We start from the raw sequence: 23,845 nt of genomic DNA, 5'->3' as shown, positions 1-23,845 counted from the left end.
ATCTCTCTCTCCTCTCTTCCCACCTCTCTCTCTCTTCCCATCTTCTCAGTCTCTTCCCATCTTTCTCAGTCTCTTCCCATCTCTCTCTCTCTCTTTCCCCATCTCTCTCTCCTCTTTCCCATCTCTCTCTCTCTCTCTCTCTCTCTCTTCCCATCTCTCTCTCCTCTCTCTTCCCATCTCTCTCTCTCTCTCTTCCCATCTCTCTCTCTTCTTTTCTCCCATCTCTCTCTCTCTTTCTTCCCCATCTCTCTCTCTCCCTCTCTCTCTATCTATATCTTTCTTCCTCAAACACATGCGCGCTGCAGCGTCCTGTACAGGAAGTTATTGGTTGTGTATGAGATTAGTCGAGGTCACCTTTCCCCGGGAGAACATGAACATTCTCTCTATTTCTTTCTCTCTCTAATATATGAAGACTCTCCATCGATCTCTGGCCTCCTTCCCTCTCTTCTCTCTCTGTCCACATGTCTCTGTCATCAGCGTTGAAGATTCTGCATGTTGCTGGACCTTTCTGATGCTGCCAGTGGTTCTGGCTGGGGATGCTGTTACATAAGAGAGCTTAATAAATCCTGTATGAATGCCTTATGATGTAAGTAGTAGGACATACTGCCTGCCTGCTCCTGTCAACCAGGGATATTGTGCTGTAGGCTGGAGCAGAGAAGAAGAGGATCGGAAAGTCTAGTGCTGAGTGATTAACACAGATGTCGTTTTTTTCCCCGCTTATTAAACAACTAATTGTCCGATGTCGGTTCAATTACTTGAATTCCATTTCTGTTCTTTTTTTGTGTGAGCCCAACGCAGCAATAATCTAAAGAGAAATCAAATCATTCACGAGAGAAATTAAATCAAGAATGATGTTTGACACTGGGCTTAAGGGAGTTGTAGTTTTCATTAAGCAAATATACATCCTAGTTCAGCGCAAAAACGTGGTAATTAACTACACTGACCATAATCCATTGAGGCTGACGAATGCACTTTTACGCACAGATCGCATGAGAGAGGAATGTAGGCTACACAACATAAGCAATGAGAGGGATAGAGAGTGACAGTTCGTGAAACTATGCCATATCTACTTTGAAGAACTAGCTAGTCAAATGATTTCGTCAGACAGCTGTGCGGCATACTTTGGCAGCCTAGATAAATATGATGACTACAGACGGTACAGTATGGGGAGCACAGAGAACGTTGTCTAGCTGGCTGCTACTGTCTGAGCAGAGATGATGACTTTGAGAAGAGACAAATAATAAAGTAATCAAATAAAAACGAAGTAATATATACATATTTTATTATTTCATAGTCATTTATTATTTTTATATCGATGTCTACCCAATGTAGAGCTGACAGAGACAATGGAATATTTTCTATGTTTTGGCAATTGAATGTCCACTATTTTTGGCTTTGGAATTTCCATTAAAAGATCTAAAATGATTTTAATGCCATTATTTCATAATGCATTTAACGTGTCAAAAAAATGATTGAAACCAACATTTTAAAAACATTATTTTTAATAATCGAACCTAAACAAAACTGACCTCAAAAAGCACTAATTGCTCAGCACGACAGGAAACATCCCAGAGAGTTCAGCTCCTATCGATCTGATCTTCTTTACTCTGTTTACTACTACTTTATGTGTGTGTGTGTGTGTGTGTGTGGTGTGTGTGTGTGTGTGTGTGTGTGTGTGTGTGTGTGTGTGTGTGTGTGTGGTGTGTGGTGTGTGTGTGTGTGTGTGTGTGTAAGAGGGATTGTTTTATTTTTGTATTTAATCATGTTACCCTTTTTTCCGAAAAGGCTTTGATTGGTGCAGAGGGTTTGATGTTGCTAAGTGACAGCCAATAACAGGAAAGCCATCATGGCTTCCTCCTAGCTCACGCCCTGTGGCTGTAGAGATCCCAGAGGGGGTTATGAGTGATGAGATAAGGAGACAACCAGCTGGGTCTCTCTCTGTCAAAGGGTGATTCAGCACAGTTACTCTACACTGCAGGGTTGGAACAAACAGTACATTACTGCTCAATCCTGCCAGGCAAGGAAAGTGGAACAACATAAACTACAGTGTAGCATTGTCTTTGAGAGTCTAATGGACTGGCTGTGTTCACATAAGAGTAGGGCCCTTTCATGATCAAAAACACTGTATAGAGATATATATATATATATAATTTAGGAGACACTCTAATCTAGTAGTGAGTGCATACATTTTCATATTGGCCCCCCGTGGGAATCTAACCCACAACCCTGGCTTTGCATGTGCCATGCTCTTCCAACTTAGCCACACAGTACCACAGATGGATGGATGGATAGAGTAGACCCCACCTCCACATTAGATCCCGCCTACTAGCCAAACTATGGTTCCACATACAACACATAACTGATAACAGAGGGAAGGAAGATGGACAAGAAAGGAATAACTATTTTGGAGAGTATTTTCAGAAGACAGGAGGAGAGGAAGAGAGGGGATGAGGTGGAGGAGAGGGGATGAGGAGGAGGAGGAGAGGTGATGAGGAGGAGAGGAGGAGGTCAAGACCAGTCCGTGAGAGAGTAAGGAGGGTTGGGAAACTGAGAAGGCCTCTTGAAGTCAGAACAGGGAGCAAAAAGGAGGCCACCTCAGTAGCTCTGAGCCCACACAGACAGAAGGATGGGTGGGTTTATGGAGAAGCCTGAGGGAGGTTTAGGGGCGGCATCCTTAGGGTGGACACTTGGCTCCTGAGCTCACTAAATCCTGTGTTCTATTATTGATGGGTTTAATCCCCTCTTTCCCTGCATGTACTCTCCCCCCTCTCTCTCCTCTCATTATGCCTGCTGATCACTCTAATCGCTCCCCTCTCTCTCCCCCCTCTCTCTCCTCTCATTATGCCTGCTGATCACTCTATCGCTCCCCTCTCTCTCCCCCCTCTCTCTCCCCCCTCTCTCTCCCTCTCTCTCCCCCCTCTCTCTCCCCCCTCTCTCTCCCTCTCTTCCCCCCCTCTCTCTCCTCTCATTATGCCTGCTGATCACTCTATCGCTCCCCTCTCTCTCTCTCTCCTCTCTCTCCCCCCCCTCTCTCTCCTCTCTCTCCCCTCTCTCCCCCCTCTCTCTCCTCTCATTATGCCTGCTGATCACTCTATCCGCTCCCTCTCTCTCCCCCCTCTCTCTCCTCTCATTATGCCTGCTGATCACTCTATCGCTCCCCTCTCTCTCCCCCTCTCTCTCCTCTCATTATGCCTGCTGATCACTCTCGCTCCCCCTCTCTCTCCCCCCTCTCTCTCTCCTCTCATTATGCCTGCTGCTCACTCTATCGCTCCCCTCTCTCTCCCCCCCTCTCTCTCCTCTCATTATGCCTGCTGATCACTCTATCGCTCCCCTCTCTCCTCCCCCTCTCTCTCCTCTCATTATGCCTGCTGATCACTCTATCGCTCCCCTCTCTCTCCCCCTCTCTCTCCTCTCATTATGCCTGCTGATCACTCTATCGCTCCCTCTCCTCTCCCCCCTCTATCCACCCTCTCTCTCCTCTCATTATGCCTGCTGATCACTCTATCGCTCCCCTCTCTCTCCCCCTCTCTCCCCTCTCTCTCCTCTCATTATGCCTGCTGATCACTCTATCGCTCCCCTCTCTCTCCCCCCTCTCTCTCCTCTCATTATGCCTGCTGATCACTCTATCGCTCCCCTCTCTCTCCCCCCTCTCTCTCCTCTCATTATGCCTGCTGATCACTCTATTGCTCCCCCTCTCTCTCTCCTCTCTCTCCCCCTCTCTCCCCCCCTCATTATGCCTGCTGATCACTCTATCGCTCCCCTCTCTCTCCCCCCTCTCTCTCCTCTCATTATGCCTGCTGATCACTCTATCGCTCCCCTCTCTCTCCCCCCTCTCTCTCCTCTCATTATGCCTGCTGATCACTCTATCGCTCCCTCTCTCTCCCCCTCTCTCTCCCCCTCTCTCTCCTCTCATTATGCCTGCTGATCACTCTATCGCTCCCCTCTCTCTCCCCCTCTCTCCCCCCTCTCTCTCCTCTCATTATGCCTGCTGATCACTCTATCGCTCCCTCTCTCTCTCTCTCCTCTCTCTCTCCCCTCTCTCTCCTCTCTCTCCCCCTCTCTCCCCCTCTCTCTCCTCTCATTATGCCTGCTGATCACTCTATCGCTCCCCTCTCTCTCCCCCCTCTCTCTCCTCTCATTATGCCTGCTGATCACTCTATCGCTCCCCTCTCTCTCCCCCCTCTCTCTCCTCTCATTATGCCTGCTGATCACTCTATCGCTCCCCTCTCTCTCCCCCCTCTCTCTCCTCTCATTATGCCTGCTGATCACTCTATCGCTCCCCTCTCTCTCCCCCCTCTCTCTCCTCTCATTATGCCTGCTGATCACTCTATCGCTCCCCTCTCTCTCCCCCCTCTCTCTCCTCTCATTATGCCTGCTGATCACTCTATCGCTCCCCTTCTCTCTCCCCCTCTCTCTCTCCTCTCATTATGCCTGCTGATCCACTCTATCGCTCCCCTCTCTCTCCCCCCTCTCTCTCCTCTCATTATGCCTGCTGATCACTCTATCGCTCCCCTCTCTCTCCCCCCTCTCTCTCCTCTCATTATGCCTGCTGATCACTCTATTGCTCCCCCCTCTCTCTCTCCTCTCTCTCCCCTCTCTCCCCCCTCATTATGCCTGCTGATCACTCTATCGCTCCCCTCTCTCTCCCCCCCTCTCTCTCCTCTCATTATGCCTGCTGATCACTCTATCGCTCCCCTCTCTCTCCCCCCCTCTCTCTCCTCTCATTATGCCTGCTGATCACTCTATCGCTCCCCTCTCTCTCCCCCTCTCTCTCCTCTCATTATGCCTGCTGATCACTCTATCGCTCCCCTCTCTCTCCCCCCACTCTCTCCTCTCATTATGCCTGCTGATCACTCTATCGCTCCCCTCTCTCTCCCCCCTCTCTCTCCTCTCATTATGCCTGCTGATCACTCTATCGCTCCCCTCTCTCTCTCTCCTCTCTCCCCCTCTCCCATCTCTCTCTCCTCTCATTATGCCTGCTGATCACCCTACCTCTCCCCCTCTCTCTCCTCTCATTATGCCTGCTGATCACCCTACCTCTCCCCCTCTCTCTCCTCTCATTATGCCTGCTGATCACCCTACCTCTCCCCCTCTCTCTCCTCTCATTATGCCTGCTGATCACCCTACCTCTCCCCCTCTCTCTCCTCTCATTATGCCTGCTGATCACCCTACCTCTCCCCCTCTCTCTCCTCTCATTATGCCTGATGATCACCCTGCCTCTCCCTTTCTACCTCCCCAATCAGGTCTGTCTCTCTCAATCCATCACTGATTGTCTCCCTAGACTGTGTACCTTGATCACTAGACAGACTGTGTACCTTGATCACTAGACAGACTGTGTACCTTCAGACCCATATCTTATAATTGGCCTTCACCCAACGTTGCGATGAATTTCAACCTGAGCTTTGACAGCATGTTTATTAGATCGTATTGAAAGATCAAAACAACTGTCTTGACAGACTTTATTTAGGTTTAGTTTATTATCACTAAATCAAATACAGAATTGTTTTCTGTTGAAGCACAAACACTGCTCTCTCCCATCTCAGGCCTGTGGTCAGACGAATGAGTGGTGATTGGCTGCTTCTCCCTGATGTTCTGTCTGTCTGGGCTGATCCCAGATCTGTGCCATCCCTGGCTCCTGCCATCTTGTGTCAGCTCTCAGCACAATGCAGAGACATCCATCGTTTTCACCAAGGAAGTGTGTGTGTGTGTGTGTGTGTGTGTGTGTGTGTGTGTGTGTGTGTGTGTGTGTGTGTGTGTGTGTGTGTGTGTGTGTGTGTGTGTGACCTCACTGTCTTCTTCGTACTTGAATATATTAGCTTGTTTTGTTGGTTTAAAACAGTATGTGATGTCATGTCCTTCCACAGAGTCAGTACCTGTTTGTGTGTCGATGGTTTTCCTCTCAGGCTGGCTGTCACTGCAGAGTGATAGAGAGACACGGAGAAAGACGAGGAGAGGAGAGAGGAGTCTGCCTCCATGTCTGCTCCTGTCCCTTCCAGTCGGAGATCTGCGTCTGGCTCACGCAGGTACAGCACTGCAGAGACACCTACCTACCTACCTATCTAAAACTCATACTCTCTCTGTCTGTCGTCATTTCTCTAATTCGTCCGCAATCTTTCTCCTTTCACTTTCTTTTTAGATTAACTTAACTCTTATGTAGTCAACCTCTCAGTCAACCTTCCTCAATCAACCTCTCAGTCAACCTTCCTCAATCAACCTCTCAGTCAACCTTCCTCAATCAACCTCTCAGTCAACCTTCCTCAATCAACCCCCTCAGTCAACCTCTCAGTCAAACTTCCTCAATCAACCTCTCAGTCAACCTTCCTCAATCAACCTCTCAGTCAACCTTCCTCAATCAACCCCCTCAGTCGACCTCTCAATCAACCCCCTCAGTCAACCTCTCAGTCAACCCCCTAGGTCAATATTCTGTCAACCTTTCTCAGTCAACCCCTCAGTCAACCTCTTATTCAACATCTTAGTCAACATCTCAGTCAATCTATTAGTCAACCCCTCAGTCAACCTTCCTGAGTCAACCTCTTAGTCACCCCTTCAGTCAAACCTAACAGTCAACCTTCCTCAGTCAACCTTCCTCAGTCAACCTTTCTCAGTCAACCACTTAGTCAACCTCTCAGTCAATCCTCTCAGTCAACCCCCTTCAGTCAACATCTTATTCAACCTCTTAGTCAACATCTCAGTCAATCTATTAGTCAACCCCTCAGTCAACCTTCCTCAGTCAACCTCTTAGTCACCCCTTCAGTCAACCCTATCAGTCAACCCTCCTCAGTCAACCTTCCTCAGTCAACCTTTCTCAGTCAACCACTTAGTCAACCTCTCAGTCAACCCCCTTCAGTCAACATCTTATTCAACCTCTTAGTTAACCTCTCAGTCAATCTCTCAGTCAACCTCTTTGCCAACCCCTTAGTCAACCTCTTAGTTAACCTTTCAGTCAACCTCTCAGTCAATCTCTCAGTCAACCTCTTTGTCAACCTCTCAGTCAACCCTCTCAGTCAACCCCCTTCAGTCAACATCTTATTCAACCTCTTAGTTAACCTCTCAGTCAAATAGTCTGTCAACTTCTTTGCCAACCTCTCAGTCAACCTCTTTGCCAACCCCTTAGTCAACCTCTTTGCCAACCCCTTAGTCAACCTCTTAGTTAACCTCTCAGTCAATCTCTGTCAACCTCTCAGTCAATCTCTCAGTCAATCTCTCAGTCAATCTCTCAGTCAACCTCTTTGTCAACCTCTTAGTCAACCTCTCAGTCAACCCCCTTCAGTCAACATCTTATTCAACCTCTTAGTTAACCTCTCAGTCAATCTCTCAGTCAACCTCTTTGCCAACCTCTCAGTCACCTCTTTGCCAATCCCTTAGTCAACCTCTTTGCCAATCCCTTAGTCAACCTCTTTGCCAACCCCTTAGTCAACTTCTTAGTTAACCGCTCAGTCAATCTCTGTCAACCTCTCAGTCAATCTCTCAGTCAATCTCTCAGTCAACCTCTTTGTCAACCTCTCAGTCAACCTCTCAGTCAATCTCTTAGTTAACCTCTCAGTCAACCTCTTTGCCAACCTCTTTGCCAACCTCTTAGTTAACCTCTTAGTTAACCTCTTAGTCAACCTCTTAGCTAACCTTTAAATTTAATTTAGAACTAAAATGATACTCTCTGTAACTTGTCACACATGCTTGTGAATCTGTTAATTCAACAAAAACATCCATGATAATATCGTAAGGGGTAAAAATCATCACTTCTCTTGCATCTCTCTGTTGTTCTCCATACATCCTCTATTTTATCATCTTATTATCACCCACAAGAAATACTCAGTGGTGAAGATAATGGTTCTGTCCCACCCAGGGACCATTTCTAATGATGGGGAGTCTCCTTGAATAGTAAATGTTGTGTGTGAACTAGAGGTCGACCGATTATGATTTTCCAACACCGATATCGATTATTGGAGGACCAAAAAAGCCGATACCTATTAATCTGCCAATTTTTTAAATATTTTTTGTTGTTGTAATAATGACAATTACAACAATACTGAATTAACACTTATTTTAACTTAATATAAAACATCAATAAAATCAATTTAGCCTCAAATAAATAATGAAACATGTTCAATTTGGTTTAAATAATGCAAAAACAAAGTGCTGGAGAAGAAAGTAATATGTGCCATGTAAAAAAGCTACCGTTTCAGTTCCTTGCTCAGAACATGAGAACATATGAAAGTTGGTGGTTCCTTTTAACATGAGACTTCAATATTCCAAGGTAAGAGGTTTTAGGTTGTAGTTAATATAGTATTTATAGGACTATTTCTCTCTATACCATTTGTATTTCATATACCTTTTGACTATTGGATGTTCTTATAGGCACTATAGTATTGCCAGTGTAACAGTATAGCTTCCGTCCCTCTCCTCGCCCCTACCTGGGCTCGAACCAGGAACACATAGACAACAGCCACACTCGTTACCCATCGCTCCACTAAAGCCACGGCCCTTGCAGCGCAAGGGGAATAACTACTCCAAATCTAAAAGCGAGTGATACAGTATTAGCGCACACCCAGCTAACTAGCTAGCCATTTCACATTGGTTACACCAGCCATTAGGCTGATAGGCTTGAAGTCATAAACAGCGATGTGCTTGCAAAGAGCTGCTGGCAAACACACAAAAGTGCTGTTTGAATGAATGATTACGGGCCTGCTGCTGCTCAGTGAGACTGCTCTATCAAATCAGACTTAATTATAACATAATAACACACAGAAATACGAGCCTTTGGTCATTAATATGATCGAATCTGGAAACTATCATTTCGAAAACAAAACTTTTATTACTTCAGTGAAATACGGAACCGTTCTGTATTTTATCTAACGGGTGGCATCCCTAAGTCTAAATATTCTTGTTACATTGCACAACCTTCAATGTATGTCATAATTACGTAAAATTCTGGCAAATTAGTTCTCAATGAGCCAGGCTGCCCAAACTGTTGCATATACCCTGACTCTGCGTGTAATGAACGCAAGAGAAATGACACAATTTCACCTGGTTAATATTGCCTGCTAAACTGGATCAGTAGTTATAAGATAAGTTTAATGCTAGCTAGCAATTTACCTTGGCTTCTACTACATTCGCGTAACAGGCAGGCTACTCGTGGAGTGCAATGGTTAGAGCGTTGGACTAGTTAACTGTGCGGTTGCAAGATTGGAACCCCTGAGCTGACAAGGTGAAAATCTGTCGTTCTGCCCCTGAACGAGGCAGTTAACCCACAGTTCCTAGACAGTCATTGAAAATAAGAATGTGTTCTTAACTGACTTTCCTAGTTAAATAAAAGGTATAAAAATAAAAATAAATAATAATAATAATCGGAAATCGGCGCCCAAAAATACCGATTTCCGATTGTTAACAGGCCAATGCTTCTCTCTCTCTCTCTCTCTCTCTCTCTCTCTCACTATCTCTCTCATTTCTCTCTGTCCCTCTCTGTGTCTCTCTCTGTGTGTCTCTCTCTCTCTCTCTCGGTCCCTCCCTCCCTCTGCAGTCATGATTGTGTCAGCACTTGAGAGATTTGCTTTTCTCTCTTTTTATCTGACAGTGATTGGACCATGAATTTGTTTTGTTAGCTAAAGTGAATGTGGTGGTGTGTAGAGTTTCTATAAATGGAGCTTATATCTGGTCAGTAGTTCATTTATTCTACATAAGTGTTACTGTACTGTCACCTTGCACTCCATGTCTTTATGTCTTTACGTTGATCTTTCACCTAAATGAATAACTAATGTGCAATGTCCTAGCTACAGAGCAGCGGTAGCATGAAATCTGTCTCTCGTCTCTCTTCCCAGATTCAACCCTCTGAATCCTCTGCAGCCCAAACGCCGCTTGCAGCAAACGCTGTCGTCGTCCTCCTCCTCGCCCGTACCCGTACCCCTACCCACGCGCCCTGCGTGAGACACAATTCTGTTATACTGTCCCAGAGAGCATGCTCTGTAGCTGTAGCTGCAGAACCACTAGAATGTACTGTACATGGAGAGGAGGAGATGTGCTGTAGTCATAGCTGGACAGACAGACAGAGATCAATGGATCTCTGATATTCACTGATAAACCCTCAGATGCACCAAACAGATTGGGTGGTACACTGACATCGCCAATATTATAGCCAATAGCTTGATGAGGTGATTGACAACAGTAAATGTACTGTACAGCTGTGGTTAAAGTGACAGTGCTGGACAATCTCAAACCATCTTCAAACAGGACCACAGTTAGTTACTGTATGTTAGTTATAAGAGCATTGTCTCTGTCCACATTCTCGTCTCACTTCATGCAACCATTCTGTATAGGAGTATTCCGCACACAGCCTTGTCTTATACCACCCGGCCTTGTCTTATACCACCCGGCCTTGTCTTATACCACCCGGCCTTGTCTTATACCACCCGGCCTTGTCTTATACCACCCGGCCTTGTCTTATACCACCCGGCCTTGTCTTATACCACCCGGCCTTGTCTTATACCACCTGGCCTTCTCTTATACCACCCGGCCTTCTCTTATACCACCCGGCCTTCTCTTATACCACCCGGCCTTCTCTTATACCACCCGGCCTTCTCTTATACCACCCGGCCTTCTCTTATACCACCCGGCCTTGTCTTATACCACCCGGCCTTGTCTTATACCACCCGGCCTTGTCTTATACCACCCGGCCTTGTCTTATACCGCACGGCCTTGTCTTATACCGCACGGCCTTGTCTTATACCACACGGCCTTGTCTTATACCACACGGCCTTGTCTTATACCACCCGGCCTTGTCTTATACCACCCGGCCTTGTCTTATACCACCCGGCCTTGTCTTATACCACCCGGCCTTGTCTTATACCACCCGGCCTTGTCTTATACCACCCGGCCTTGTCTTATACCACCCGGCCTTCACTTATACCACACAGCCTTGTCTTATACCACCCGGCCTTGTCTTATACCACCCGGCCTTGTCTTATACCACCCGGCCTTGTCTTATACCACCCGGCCTTGTCTTATACCACCCGGCCTTGTCTTATACCACCCGGCCTTGTCTTATACCACCCGGCCTTGTCTTATACCACCCGGCCTTCACTTATACCACACAGCCTTGTCTTATACCACCCGGCCTTGTCTTATACCACCCGGCCTTGTCTTATACCACCCGGCCTTGTCTTATACCACCCGGCCTTGTCTTATACCACCCGGCCTTGTCTTATACCACCCGGCCTTCACTTGTACCTCCACGGCCTTCCCTTATAGCACCATGGCCTTGTCTTATACCACACAGCCTTGTCTTATACCACCCGGCCTTGTCTTATACCACCCGGCCTTCACTTGTACCTCCACGGCCTTCCCTTATAGCACCATGGCCTTGTCTTATACCACACAACCTTCTCTTATACCACCCGGCCTTGTCTTATACTATCCAGCCTTCTCTTATACCACACAGCCTTCTCTTATACCACACAGCCTTCTCTTATACCACCCGGCCTTCTCTTATACCACCCGGCCTTCTCTTATACCACCCGGCCTTCTCTTATACCACCCGGCCTTCTCTTATACCACCCGGCCTTCTCTTATACCACCCGGCCTTCTCTTATACCACACGGCTTTCTCTTATACCACCCGGCCTTCTCTTATACCACACGGCTTTCTCTTATACCACCCGGCCTTCCTACACATAATAACACCAGCCTTCCTCACACCACTTACCTACCAGGGTCCATCTCAAAGGAGAAGATATGTAATCAATCAAATGTATTTATAAAGCCATTTTCATATCAGCAGATGTCACAAAATGCTATAAACATAGCTGGACATGTAATGGTGGACTCCAGTTGTGCCAAACCCCTTATTTAGTCTATATATTTGACATGTTCTACCTTTCTTTCCAGGCTTGCTTCCACTGCTCTCCTCAGCTTGACCGTGCTTTCTGTTTGTATGCTGTTGGCCTTCGTCATAACCTGTCATACCCTGTCATACCCTGTCATAACCTGTCATACCCTATCCTGACCCTTCCTACAATCCCCAGGCTGCTATATCTGTCATAGCTGTTTTGCTTATCTCCTCCCACCCAGTCTGGAAGCCAGTGATTGGGCAAAACCCCTGTCCTCCTAGATAACAGACAGCCTTTGATTGCTTTGTTTAATTGGCTGTCATTAGTAAATCGACCAATTGGTCAACAGTGACAGATGAATACGGTACAGGAGTTGACCATCACAGTGCCCCTTCCCCTCACTAATAGCATTGGAAAACGACATGTAACTGCCAAAATAAAGGAAACACTTGAGTAAATGAGGGAAACAAAGTATATTTAAAGCAGGTACTTCCAAGCAGGTGTGGTGGCTGAGTTAATAAAGCCATAAGCATCTCATCATGCTTACAAATGCTGGGCAGGCCATTATTTTGGCAATGCCCCCATCCACAGGGCACGAGTGGTCACTGAATGGTTTGATGAAAACGATGTAAACCATATGCCGTGGCCGTCTCAGTCACCAGATCTCAACCCAATTGAACACTTATGGAAGATTCTGGAACGGCGACCGAGACGGTGTTTTCCACCACCAGCAACAAAACACCAAATTATGGGAATTTCTCCTGGAAGAATGGTGTCTCATCTCTCCAATAGAGATCCAGACACTTGTAGAATCTATGCCGAGGTGCATTGAAGCTGTTCTGGCTGGTGGCGACCCAACGACCCCATTAAGACACTATGTTGGTGTTTCCTTTATTTTGGCAGTTACCTGTACATGAATATAATTTCAACAGAAGTTAATACTTCAAATGTTTTGGGGAGATTTTATTTATTATTATTTTTTTTAATTCTGGTGACTTTTTAGTTAGTTGTTTTTGCTGTGTGTGTTTTTTTTCTTCTTACGGGTTATGTGAGGTAAGAGGGGGGGGACAGGTAAGAACAGTGTGAGAAGTGGACCAGACATATGTTTGCCATGTCAGCATGTCTTTAATCATAGTTTGATTACCATTAATCATGGTTTAAACATGTCTTCGTTAAGGAGAATAATGTTGAGGTGAAGTCCTCTTCAGATGCCCTGTTAGCCTATAGCAGACCTCGACTGGGCAAGTTCATCATTAGTAGTTGTTTCTCTGCCTTCGATCTTTCTCATAAAATAACAAAGCTGATGTATGTACACTTAACCAGTGTGAAGGTATCTCCCAGGCCTAAAGAATACATTATAATGAACCAGTTTTAAAGGAGCGGTAATACCTGAATCCACTATTAACCAGTGCTTCTGCTCTGAACAACCCAGGCCACAGTCTTTAATGACTGTAAAGATTCTCCCTATCAGACTAGAGGTGTTCCCTTTACATATCCCATGATGCCCATGGTCGACGTGTTTGGCCAACACAGGACATAAGTCCTAAGTACTATTGATGTTGGTCACTTGGTTCTAGCCTGCATCTCAGTCTCACAGACACCACTATCAACACCACCTCACCGTATCAGCCTGTTGTCTTTGGTCAGGTTTGACTACTGCAGGTTTATAGAGCTAGACTACATTCCAATGGAGACAGGCTTTATGGTTTCAATGCGCCCAACGGATCGAGGATATCTCACTGCCAAGTCTCCGGAGCGGCACTGTCGGTCAGCACAACTCTCCCTCTCTCTCTCTATATATACACCTCTCTCTCTCTATATATACACCTCTCTCTCTATATATATACACCTCTCTCTATATATATATATACACCTCTCTCTCTCTCTCTCTCTATATATATACATATATACCTCTCTCTCTCTCTCTCTTTCTCTATCCCTCTCTCTATATATATATACATCTCTCTCTCTCTTTCTCTATCCCTCTCTCTATATATATATACACCTCTCTCTCTCTCTCTCTCTATCCCTCTCTCTCTCTATATATACACCTCTCTCTTTCTCTCCCTCCCTCTCTCCATATGCCTTTCTCTCCCTCTCTCTAGCCCTCTCTCTCTAGCCCTCTCTCTCTAGCCCTCTCCCTCTCTCTCTAGCCCTTTCTCTCTATATCCTTCTCTCTATATCCTTCTCTCTATATCCTTCTCTCTATATCCCTCTTTCTATATATCTCTCTCTATATCCTTCTCTCTATATCCCTCTCTCTATATCCCTCTCTCTCTATATCCCTCTCTCTCTATATCCCTCTCTCTCTAGCCCTCTCTCTCTAGCCCTCTCTCTCTAGCCCTCCTATCTCATTGTCTCTGTTATCGCTCTCTGTTCCCTAGGCGTGGATTTGGTCTTAATGCCAAGATGCTTTGTCGTTGAATATTTAAAAAAATGTAATATTAATTGGAACTTCTGATTTACTTTTTAAAAATATAATTGAATATCACTAGACATGTTAGTATGTTAGAACAACGGAACATTATGCTACGAAGTCCATGGCATGATGTAGGTTGAATCCAGGCATTTTCTAAAACCATCACACGCAAGCTGATCTGTTGTTGGCTGGTTTATAACCTTTCACCTTTCTCATTTATTGAAAGTCGATGACATTGTTGACGTCCTACTTTGTTTTCGCTTTCATCCATTCAGAAAGTCCAATTTAATGGTCTGTGTTGCAGAACATAATTTACAGTTGAAGTCCGAGGTTATCATACACTTATGTTGGAGTCATTAAAACTAGTTTTTCAACCACTGCACAAATTTCTTGTTAACAAACTATAGTTTTGGCAAGTCGGTTAGGACTTCTACTTTGTGCATGGCACAAGTAGTTTTTCCAACAATTGTTTACAGGCAGATTATTTCACTTATAATTCACTGTATCACAATTCCAGTGGGTCAGAAGTTTACATACACTAAGTTGACTGTGCCTTTTAAACAGCTTGGAAAATTCCAGAAAATTATGTTGAAGCTTCTGATAGGCTAATTGACATCATTCGAGTCAATTGGAGGTGTACCTGTGCATGTATTTCAAGGCCTACCATCAAACTCAGTGCCTCTTTGCTTGACATCATGGGAAAATCAAAAGAAATCAGCCAAGACCTCAGAAAAAACATTGTAGACCTCCACAAGTCTGGTTCATCCTTGGGAGCAGTTTCCAAACGCCTGAAGGTACCACGTTCATCTGTACAAACAATAGTACGCAAGTATAAACACCATGGAACCACGCAGCCGTCATACCGCGCAGGAAGGAAACGCGTCCTATATCGACATAAACCTGAAAGGCCGCTCAGCAAGGAAGAAGCCCCTTCTCCAAAACCCCCTAAAAAAGCCAGACTACGGTTTGCAACTGCACACGAGGACAAAGATTGTACTTTTTGGAGAAATGTCCTCTGGTCTGATGAAACAAAAATAGAACTGTTTGGTCATAATGACCATCGTTATGTTTGGAGGAAAAAGGGTGAAGCTTGCAAGCTGAAGAACACCATCCCAACCGTGAAGCACAGGGGTGGCAGCATCACGTTGTGGGGGTGCTTTGCTGCAGGAGGGACTGATGCACTTCACAAAATGAATGGCATCACGAAGGAGGAAAATGTGGATATATTGAAGCAACATCTCAAGACATTAGTCAGGAAGTGAAAGCTTGGTCGCAAATGGGTCTTCCAAATGGACAATGACCCCAAGCATACTTCCAAAGTTGTGGCAAAATGGCTTAAGGACAAAAGTCAAGGTATTGGAGTGGCCATCACAAAGCCCCAACCTCAATCCTACAGAACATTTGTGGGCAGAACTGAAAAAGTGTGTGCGAGCAAGGAGGCCTACAAACCTGACTCAGTTACACCAGCTCTGTCAGGAGGAATGGGCCAAAATTCACCCAACTTTATTATTATTATTGGAAGCTTGTGGAAGGCTACCCGAAACGATCGACCCAAGTTAAACAATTTAAAGGCAATGCTATCAAATACTAATTCAGTGTATGTAAACTTCTGACCCTCTGGGAATGTGATGAAAGAAATAAAAGCTGAAATAAATCATTCTCTCTACTATTATTCTGACATTTCACATTCTTAAAATAATGTGGTGATCCTAAATGACCTAATACAGGGATTTTTTATTAGGATTAAATGTCAGGAATTGTGACAAACTTGAGTTTAAATGTATTTGGCTGTATGTAAACTTCTGACTTCAACTGTATGTCTTCCTCCATGATGGCCTTTTATGTCTTGGCAAGTTCTGTCTCGTGTTTTTTTTTTGTGGGCATGATTACGTTTTGGCTGTGATTACTGTTGGTTTAAGCGGATCATTGGTGTCTGTGTTGTATGATGTAGTAACTATGTCCCTCTCATTCTGGAACAGACGGACAGCTGCCCCAGTCAGCAACAGAGATCCCCATGGCAATGCCTCTCTCAGCAGCAGCAGCACTAACTCTGGCTCCTGCAAGGGCAGTGACTGCAGCCCCACCAAGGGGTAAGCTTCAAAATGGCCTCCGCATCAATCTTTAAGACAGGGCTCGATGCCCGTGATAGGTCAGCGTTATAACGACATACAGTGGGGCAAAAAAGTATTTAGTCAGCCACCAATTGTGCAAGTTCTCCCACTTAAAAAGATGAGAGAGGCCTGTAATTTTCAACATAGGTACACTTCAACTATGACAGACAAAATTAGAAAAATAAATCCACAAAATCACATTGTAGGATTTTTTATGAAGTTATTTGCAAATTATGGTGGAAAATAAGTATTTGGTCACCTACAAACAAGCAAGATTTCTGGCTCTCACAGACCTGTAAGTAGATCGAATCCCCAAGCTGACAAGGTAAAAATCTGCCGTTCTGCTCCTGAACAAGGCAGTTAACCCACTGTTCCTAGGCCGTCATTGTAAATAAGAATTTTAACTGACTTGCCTAGTTAAATAAAAATAAAAAAATACGTGCTGTACAGTGACTCTTCAGTGATACGTATTGAATGGAGCCCTAAACCAAGGTAGTTATGCCTCATGTTGGTTTCGTGCTTCTACATGGGAGAATGAGTGCCTAGTGAAAAGTAGCCTATGATCATGTTGTTATTTTGAACGATGAGGACATGTTATTCTAAGGCCTTTTATAACTTGTTATAAGAATGTATTGACCTTTTAAAAGCTCTAATCCTTGGTGAAACGGCCACGTCCGTTTTGGGATATTACAACAACAAAGACAACCCTCCCCGCTGACATCATCACAGGCGTCATAGAACAGCAGAATGTGTACTGCCCTTTTTCATGGATTTACCCTGCTGCCTGCAGGCTTACAGGAGGTCATGGGTTCTATACCTGTCCTCTGTTTCCTCTCTCTCTCTCTCCAAGGCGTCATATGAAGGCATACACCTCGTGTAAAGATAACCATGGCATCCGCCCCCCTCCCCCAGAGCAGTACCTCACACCCCTGCAGCAGAAAGAGGTGTGTATCAGACACCTGCGGGCCCGCCTCAAGGAAACCGTCGACAGGCTGCAGGACAGGTGAGACGCAGGGACACACACTGATAATACATCTCAAGACAAATAGACATTTTCCCAGAGTAACCATGGGCTCATTAAACTGGTTCTGAACGCACATTATGTAAATTACATTTAGATTTTAGCATTTTATGTTTTGGAAATGTTATGGTCTTTGAAGTTGTAATCAGTAAGCATTTGTGTCAACTGCTACCCCATTTCCATCAAATTACCATAATAATTATTTAATTTTGTAATTATGTTGATATATAATTGTTCAACATTTTTGCCAAATACATTAATTTTACAATTGCCCCCCCATCTCTCTCTCTCTCTCTCTCTCTCTCTCTCTCTCTCTCTCTCTCTCTCTCTCTCTCTCTCTCTCTGTCTCTCTCTCTCTCTCTGTGTCTCTCTGTCTCTCTCTCTCTCTCTCTCTGTGTCTCTGTGTCTCTCTGTCTCTCTCTCTCTCTCTGTGTGTCTCTCTGTCTCTCTCTCTCTCTCTCTCTCTCTCTCTCTCTCTCTCTCTCTCTCTCTCTCTCTCTCTCTCTCTCTCTCTCTCTGTCTCACAACCATCCTTGTTTACTCTCTGCATGTCTGTCTCAGGGACTCTGAGATCGATGAGTTGAGGACCCAGTTGTCTCGTATGCAGGAGGACTGGGTTGAAGAGGAGTGTCACCGCGTGGAGGCCCAGCTGGCTCTGAAGGAGGCACGCAGGGAGATCCAGCAGCTCAAGGAAGTGGTGGACGTGGTGCGCTCCAACCTCAGCTCCAGCGACTCCACCGACACCGGCGTCCAGAAATACTTCCAGGACATCAACATCCAGAACCACAAGCTGGAGACCCTGCTGCTCAGCATGGAGCTGGCTCAGAACGGGGTGGCCAAGGAGCAGGAGGCTGCTGCTGCAGCACGAGGAGCGGCAGGGTGGGCTGGGAGGCCTGGGACTGCGGGGTCATGGCCTGGGAGTAGTCCCGCTGCACCAGGGACTGGATGGGGTGGTTCCAAGAGTCTGTGTGGGTCTTGTGACGGCTCCCCCGCCCGCTCTCTGCCCCGTAGCTTCACCTACACCAAGCTGAGCGACCATGCGCTGGCGGATAAGAACGGGAACAGCGTTTTAGGGGAGGAGAACCATGACAGTGGCTTTGTGTGCTGTGGGGAGAGTCACAGTGCAGCCGGCAGTCATAGTCACAGTCGCAGTGCAGCCAGCAGTCACAGGGCAGATCTGCTTCTGGAGGCAGCCTTCCTGTCTGAGGAGACAGCCTCTCTGCTCAGCACCTACTCCCTCCTGCCACACTTCTCCAACTACGACAAGCTGTGCCCCGGGAAGGACAGGGTGGCGCCCCTTCGCTGTGCCATGGGTGGGGCGGGCAGCGCCAGCCACCCCTGTCTGTCCCACCACCTTTACCTGCACCACCCCAGGGAGCAGGCCGTCCAGACAGAGAGCTGCCCAGTCCCCGGGGGGGTGGGCTACGCCTCTGACCTGGACACCATTGCAGAGCGCACATTCCGCTCTCAGGCCTGCAGCCCCACCTCCACCTGGGTCTCAGACGAGGGAGACGACCTGGACTCGGTTACCCCAACAACCATCACAGCTACAACAGAGCCCGGTCCTGGCCCTCCGTTACCCAGCTCTTCCTGCCTCTCAGTTGATATGCCCTCCCTCTCAGTGGAGGAGGATGGGGAGGCGGTGGGGGAGTTGGAGAGGCAGACAGCGGTAGTGGGGGAGAGTGCCGGGGTGATGGTAGAGGCAGGCAAGCAGGAGGAGGTAAAGGGCCTGGGGTTGCTGGGAGAAGGAAAGCAGGAGGAGGTAAAGGGCCTGGGGTTGCTGGGAGAAGGAAAGCAGGAGGAGGTAAAGGGCCTGGGGTTGCTGGGAGAAGGAAAGCAGGAGGAGGTAAAGGGCCTGGGGTTGCTGGGAGAAGGAAAGCAGGAGGAGGTAAAGGGCCTGGGGTTGCTGGGAGAAGGAAAGCAGGAGGAGGTAAAGGGCCTGGGGTTGCTGGGGGAAGGAAAGCAGGAGGAGGTAAAGGGCCTGGGGTTGCTGGGAGAAGGAAAGCAGGAGGAGGTAAAGGGCCTGGGGTTGCTGGGGGAAGGAAAGCAGGAGGAGGTAAAGGGCCTGGGGTTGCTGGGGGAAGGAAAGCAGGAGGAGGTAAAGGGCCTGGGGTTGCTGGGGGAAGGAAAGCAGGAGGAGGTAAAGGAGTTAGATGTAGATAGTCAGAGGGAGGAAGTGGAGGTGAGGAATCAGGGAGAGTTGGAGGAGGTGTGGTCGGTGGAGGAGGTGTGGTCGGTGGAGGAGGTGAGGTCAGTGGAGGAGGTGAGGTCAGTGGAGGAGGTGAGGTCAGTGGAGGGGGAGGAGGTGAGGTCAGTAGAGGAGGTGAGGTCAGTGGAGGGGGAGGAGGTGAGCTCAGTAGAGGTGGAGGAGGTGAGGTCAGTGGAGGAACAGCCCCACACCTCCCAGCCCAGGAGAAGTTTGTTACAACAGGAGGAGATCGCTGAGGTGACGGTGGTAGAGGTTGATGATGATGATGATGATGAAGATCAGGCTCAGGGAGCAGTAGGGGGAGAAGAGGAGTCTACCTCGTCTGGGTCTGGACCAGCAGTGAAGAGCTACTGGAGCCGCCACTTCCTGGTTGACCTGCTGGCGGTGGCGGTACCCGTGGTGCCCACGGTGGCATGGCTGTGCCGGGGGCCGCGGGGCGATGCCCTGCCCATTTACCACTTCGGCTCCCTGCTACGTGGCTGCTGCACCGTGGCCCTCAGCTCCCTGCGCAGGGCCGGAGGCGTTAGGCACTACCCCGCAGGCACAGGTGGGGGAGCCATGGGAGGCACAGAGATCTGAGACAGGCCCCATGACACCCTGGAAGCTGCACACACACAACCCTGCCCTCTCTGGTCCTGGGTCGTCCTCCACCTGATGTACTGGGTAAAGGAATGAGTGGAGGAATGATTCTGATGGCAGGACAGCCTCCTAGCAAACCGTATAACTCTCTCCTTTGAGCCTTGCTCCTGGTGACCTCTTCCACCTCCTCTGCTGGACTGAGAAGAGACACCGGGATGTGTTGAAGTGACACTGAATGGTAGAACTGAATGATTGAATGGACACTGAATGACCTGAGGGTGTGATTGATGCTGATTGTAACTCCTCTCTCTAGTGTGCGGGGAGACTGAACGGTCTGTCAGTCTCTGTGAGTCTCTTCACTTGGTCCAGTTAAATTTTGATGTGGTATGTAAGTATATGTGCACACAAGGTGTGTGTGAGTGTGTTGCGTGTGTGTTCTTCTCTGTTGTGTCGATGTGTAGCCAAAGCACCTGGATGTCTGAAGGCAATCACAGCCATAGCTGTGCAGTAGTTGGTCTGCTCATTTTGGAGTGAATGATGGGACATATGGCCTTTCCCGCCTAAAGGTACCAGGCAAGCTGCTGCTGTACATTTCTGCTTCCTGTCCTAGATTAACAATCACTCTTGTAGCATTCAGTCCATGTCCACGGTCCAAGAGTTAGTCATTCCAGACCCATGAACCGGAAACATCTCAAGAAGGAATCATTTATAGAGATAAAAGAATTCAAAACAAAGTTTATTGTTCTGTTAAAAATGGGGGGGGGGAGTATTATGGACTTGGTGTGATGATTGTCACGGTAATCTATTGTTATTTGAATGTTTGCATTGAAATCAAATTATGACTGAGTTGGCAGGATTTTAGTGTCTTGTTATTTTGGGCTGTAAATGAATGTAAAGTCGTTGAGATGTAATATAACTGAAAGGCTGAGCAAGCAGGCGCTGTACTGTAATGTTTTGGTATTAGTCTTTGCTAGGGACTAATGAGCTAACTGATGTCCTATAAGATTGTTATGCAACCAGCAAGAACAGTCCTTTGAGTTTAAGTTTATTGAGTAGTTCAGAGAGGAAACAGATCTTGTCATTTCTTTAGTCATCCATTCGCCATTTTGTTCTGCACTATTATTCACTTTATGAAGTTAAGCAATTCCCTTTTCCCCAATTGCTTGAAGTCAAGTTTGTGTTTCCAAAGTCTAATACGTCAACGTTTTCCATGGTAACCAAATTGGTAGTTACAGTGTTGTCTCATCGCTGCAACTCCCGTACCGACTCAGAAGAGGCGAAGGTTGAGAGCCGTGTGTCCTCGGAAACACAACCCAACCGAGCCGCACTGCTTCTTGACACAATGCCCACTTAACCCGGACTTAATCCAATGTGTCAGTGTGCGCTGCACCCGACCCACCACAGGAGTCGCTAGTGCGCGACGGGATAAGGACATCCCTGCCGGCCAAACCCTCACCTAACCCAGACCAATTGTAAGCCGCCCCGTGGGTCTCCTGGGTCGCGAACCCAGAATCTCTAGCCTTAGACCACTGCGCCACACCTTATGTCTGCAGTTTTTCATCAGAGTTGTTGTTGTTGTCATTTTGATATTCCATAACTATTCAATACCTGTATTATGGGATACGTTTCCAAAGCTAAAGTGAAATAATCAACTGTAACCAAGAAACAGTGAATTTGAATTTCGATTGTAGCATAGTTGAAGATCCTGACCATTACAGGCCATTTACCTTTGAATGCTGAAAAACATTTGCCTTCCATGACTTTCTTTCTTGTACACAATAGTGTTGTACTGCTTTCTGTAAGGTGTGCTGAATGTGCGTTTATGTTGTTGCTCTGTAATTCCTGTTCATTTTCTTCTGCTTGACAATCCCTCCTCTACGTTGTTTTGCTTATTTAACCTCTTCGCTATGACTTCCGGCACCTATGAAAAAAATTAAATAAATAAAAATAAATAATAAATAAGTAAAATCACTAGCAGCAATGACAAAATAGATTGTCTGGTGAATGGATGAACTGCTTGAAGGCCTCTTTACACACGTTTCACTGTTGTCGTGTGCTTTCACAGCAGGTATGTACAACTTCCACAGCCCTGTTGGGATTTGGAATATCACTCGATATTCTGTGTTGCTATAATTTCTCCCCCTTCATGTATCATCATTACCTATGAATACCCCCCCCCCCGTCGTTTGTGAAGCCTGCTTGGTAAAGGCCTCTAAATGTTTCAGTAAAAGCCATAGGTGTTTGAGAATTTGTTTGAGAATATCTCTAGCAGAATCCCAATCGTGAAAGTATAGTGTGAGTGATAATCATATCGATATGCATTTTAGACTGACTCAGCTGAAGTCTCCCCGACAGAACATGAAGTGCAGGGCCAACCTCACTCAGGCTGGGAGTTATTGATCCATTGCGAGTTCCTGCCCGACCTAGACTAGGATGCGCTGGCGTTGCGTGCCACGTCATCACACTGTGCAGTCTTGGCATCAGATTGCTACATCATATGATGTGGTTAGCTGATATGTTATAGACGTATCCAGACATTGTATGATCTGGCATACATCTGCAATGTAGTCGGGCGGGACCTCAATTATTTTATACATTTCTTGAGCAATTCACTGGTGTTTTTAAAGGGAAAAAATCCCCTCGTAACTGTATATTTTGTTATTTGTTTTCGTTAGTCCACTGTTGATACGGTCCCAACATGTTTTACATGTCAGCAGTCAAGTTTACAAGATATCGGACTTTCAAGAAGCAATGTGTCACAGTAATGTGGCATGTGACACATTGCTTCTTGAAAGTCCAATATCTTGTAAACTTGACTGCTGACATATGTTGGGACCGTATCAACAGTGGATTAATAAAATATATATATATATATATATATACACACATGAGGGGATTTTTTCTCACCCTTTTAACAGTGAAACACATGCCCTGCACAAAATAAGCTTAATGAACTGTATTGTTTATGTCTGGGGTGTTCTGTTAATTAAAAGGCTTTTACAGGTAATGCCTATGTTAGAATCACAGTCTGCTAATTGCTTGTTATTACCCAACAGCTTTGTATTTTTCTGGGTTTTTGAAGCATCGTGTGATTTCTGATGTTCTGGCGTTGCCAGCATAGCACTTTAACGAGCCCAGTTCGTTCCATGTACACTGTTCCACCCGCTGCTCTGAAGCATCATTTCATTTGGTAATGGACTGTCTATGATGTTAAGTGTTATCTGTCCTGTGACTTCTTTTTATTTGGGAATAATTCCCAGTCTCCAGTGTACCTGTTTTTGTGTGAAAAGCTTTTAGCATCAACACAGGCTTTTATTGGTGGCTCGAAAATAACGACCCAAATCACATTTGGAGTCATCGGAGCTTGCATTAGTACATAGTTCATGTAGTGTCATCGCTATATATAGCACTAAACACTGTCAAAATGTTTTAGGAATTGTTGTGACATCGCTAAAGGGGTAGACTTTGGAAACTAAAGAATATAGTCTTTTTAACAGGTTTTCCTACTCTGTTACTGTATCCTACATCCATTTCACTCATCTTATTTCACAATAGGATTGAAAGATATATTACCTCAGAAATTGTCTGTGTTTCATACGTTCACTCCAAGTAGACCTGGTGCACTTTAGTGTTAAGTCTGAGACTGGCTGGGTCATTAGCATTGGAAGAGTGATGTCTGAGATTGTGT

The 23,845-nt window shown here is 46.2% G+C and overlaps 1 protein-coding gene across 1 annotated transcript in view; it reads left to right on the top strand.

The window, feature by feature from the left end:
• The window catches only part of LOC109869095 (syntaphilin), a 33,050-nt gene extending 10,793 nt beyond the window's left edge, over positions 1 to 22,257 (top strand). Inside the window, exons 2-6 of the mRNA XM_031804256.1 lie at positions 5,904 to 6,023; positions 9,816 to 9,917; positions 16,217 to 16,327; positions 17,199 to 17,351; positions 17,931 to 22,257. Of these exons, the coding sequence (XP_031660116.1) occupies positions 5,974 to 6,023; positions 9,816 to 9,917; positions 16,217 to 16,327; positions 17,199 to 17,351; positions 17,931 to 20,157 (2,643 nt within the window). The 5' untranslated portion in view covers positions 5,904 to 5,973 and the 3' untranslated portion in view covers positions 20,158 to 22,257. The remainder of the gene's footprint in view (positions 1 to 5,903; positions 6,024 to 9,815; positions 9,918 to 16,216; positions 16,328 to 17,198; positions 17,352 to 17,930) is intronic.
• Positions 22,258 to 23,845: the final 1,588 nt, after the last annotated feature.

Source organism: Oncorhynchus kisutch, linkage group LG24 (assembly GCF_002021735.2).
Source record: "Oncorhynchus kisutch isolate 150728-3 linkage group LG24, Okis_V2, whole genome shotgun sequence".
Lineage (NCBI taxonomy): Eukaryota > Metazoa > Chordata > Actinopteri > Salmoniformes > Salmonidae > Oncorhynchus > Oncorhynchus kisutch.
The sequence above is the reverse complement of the archived record's forward strand: the minus strand, read 5'-3'. Positions and strand labels throughout refer to the sequence as shown.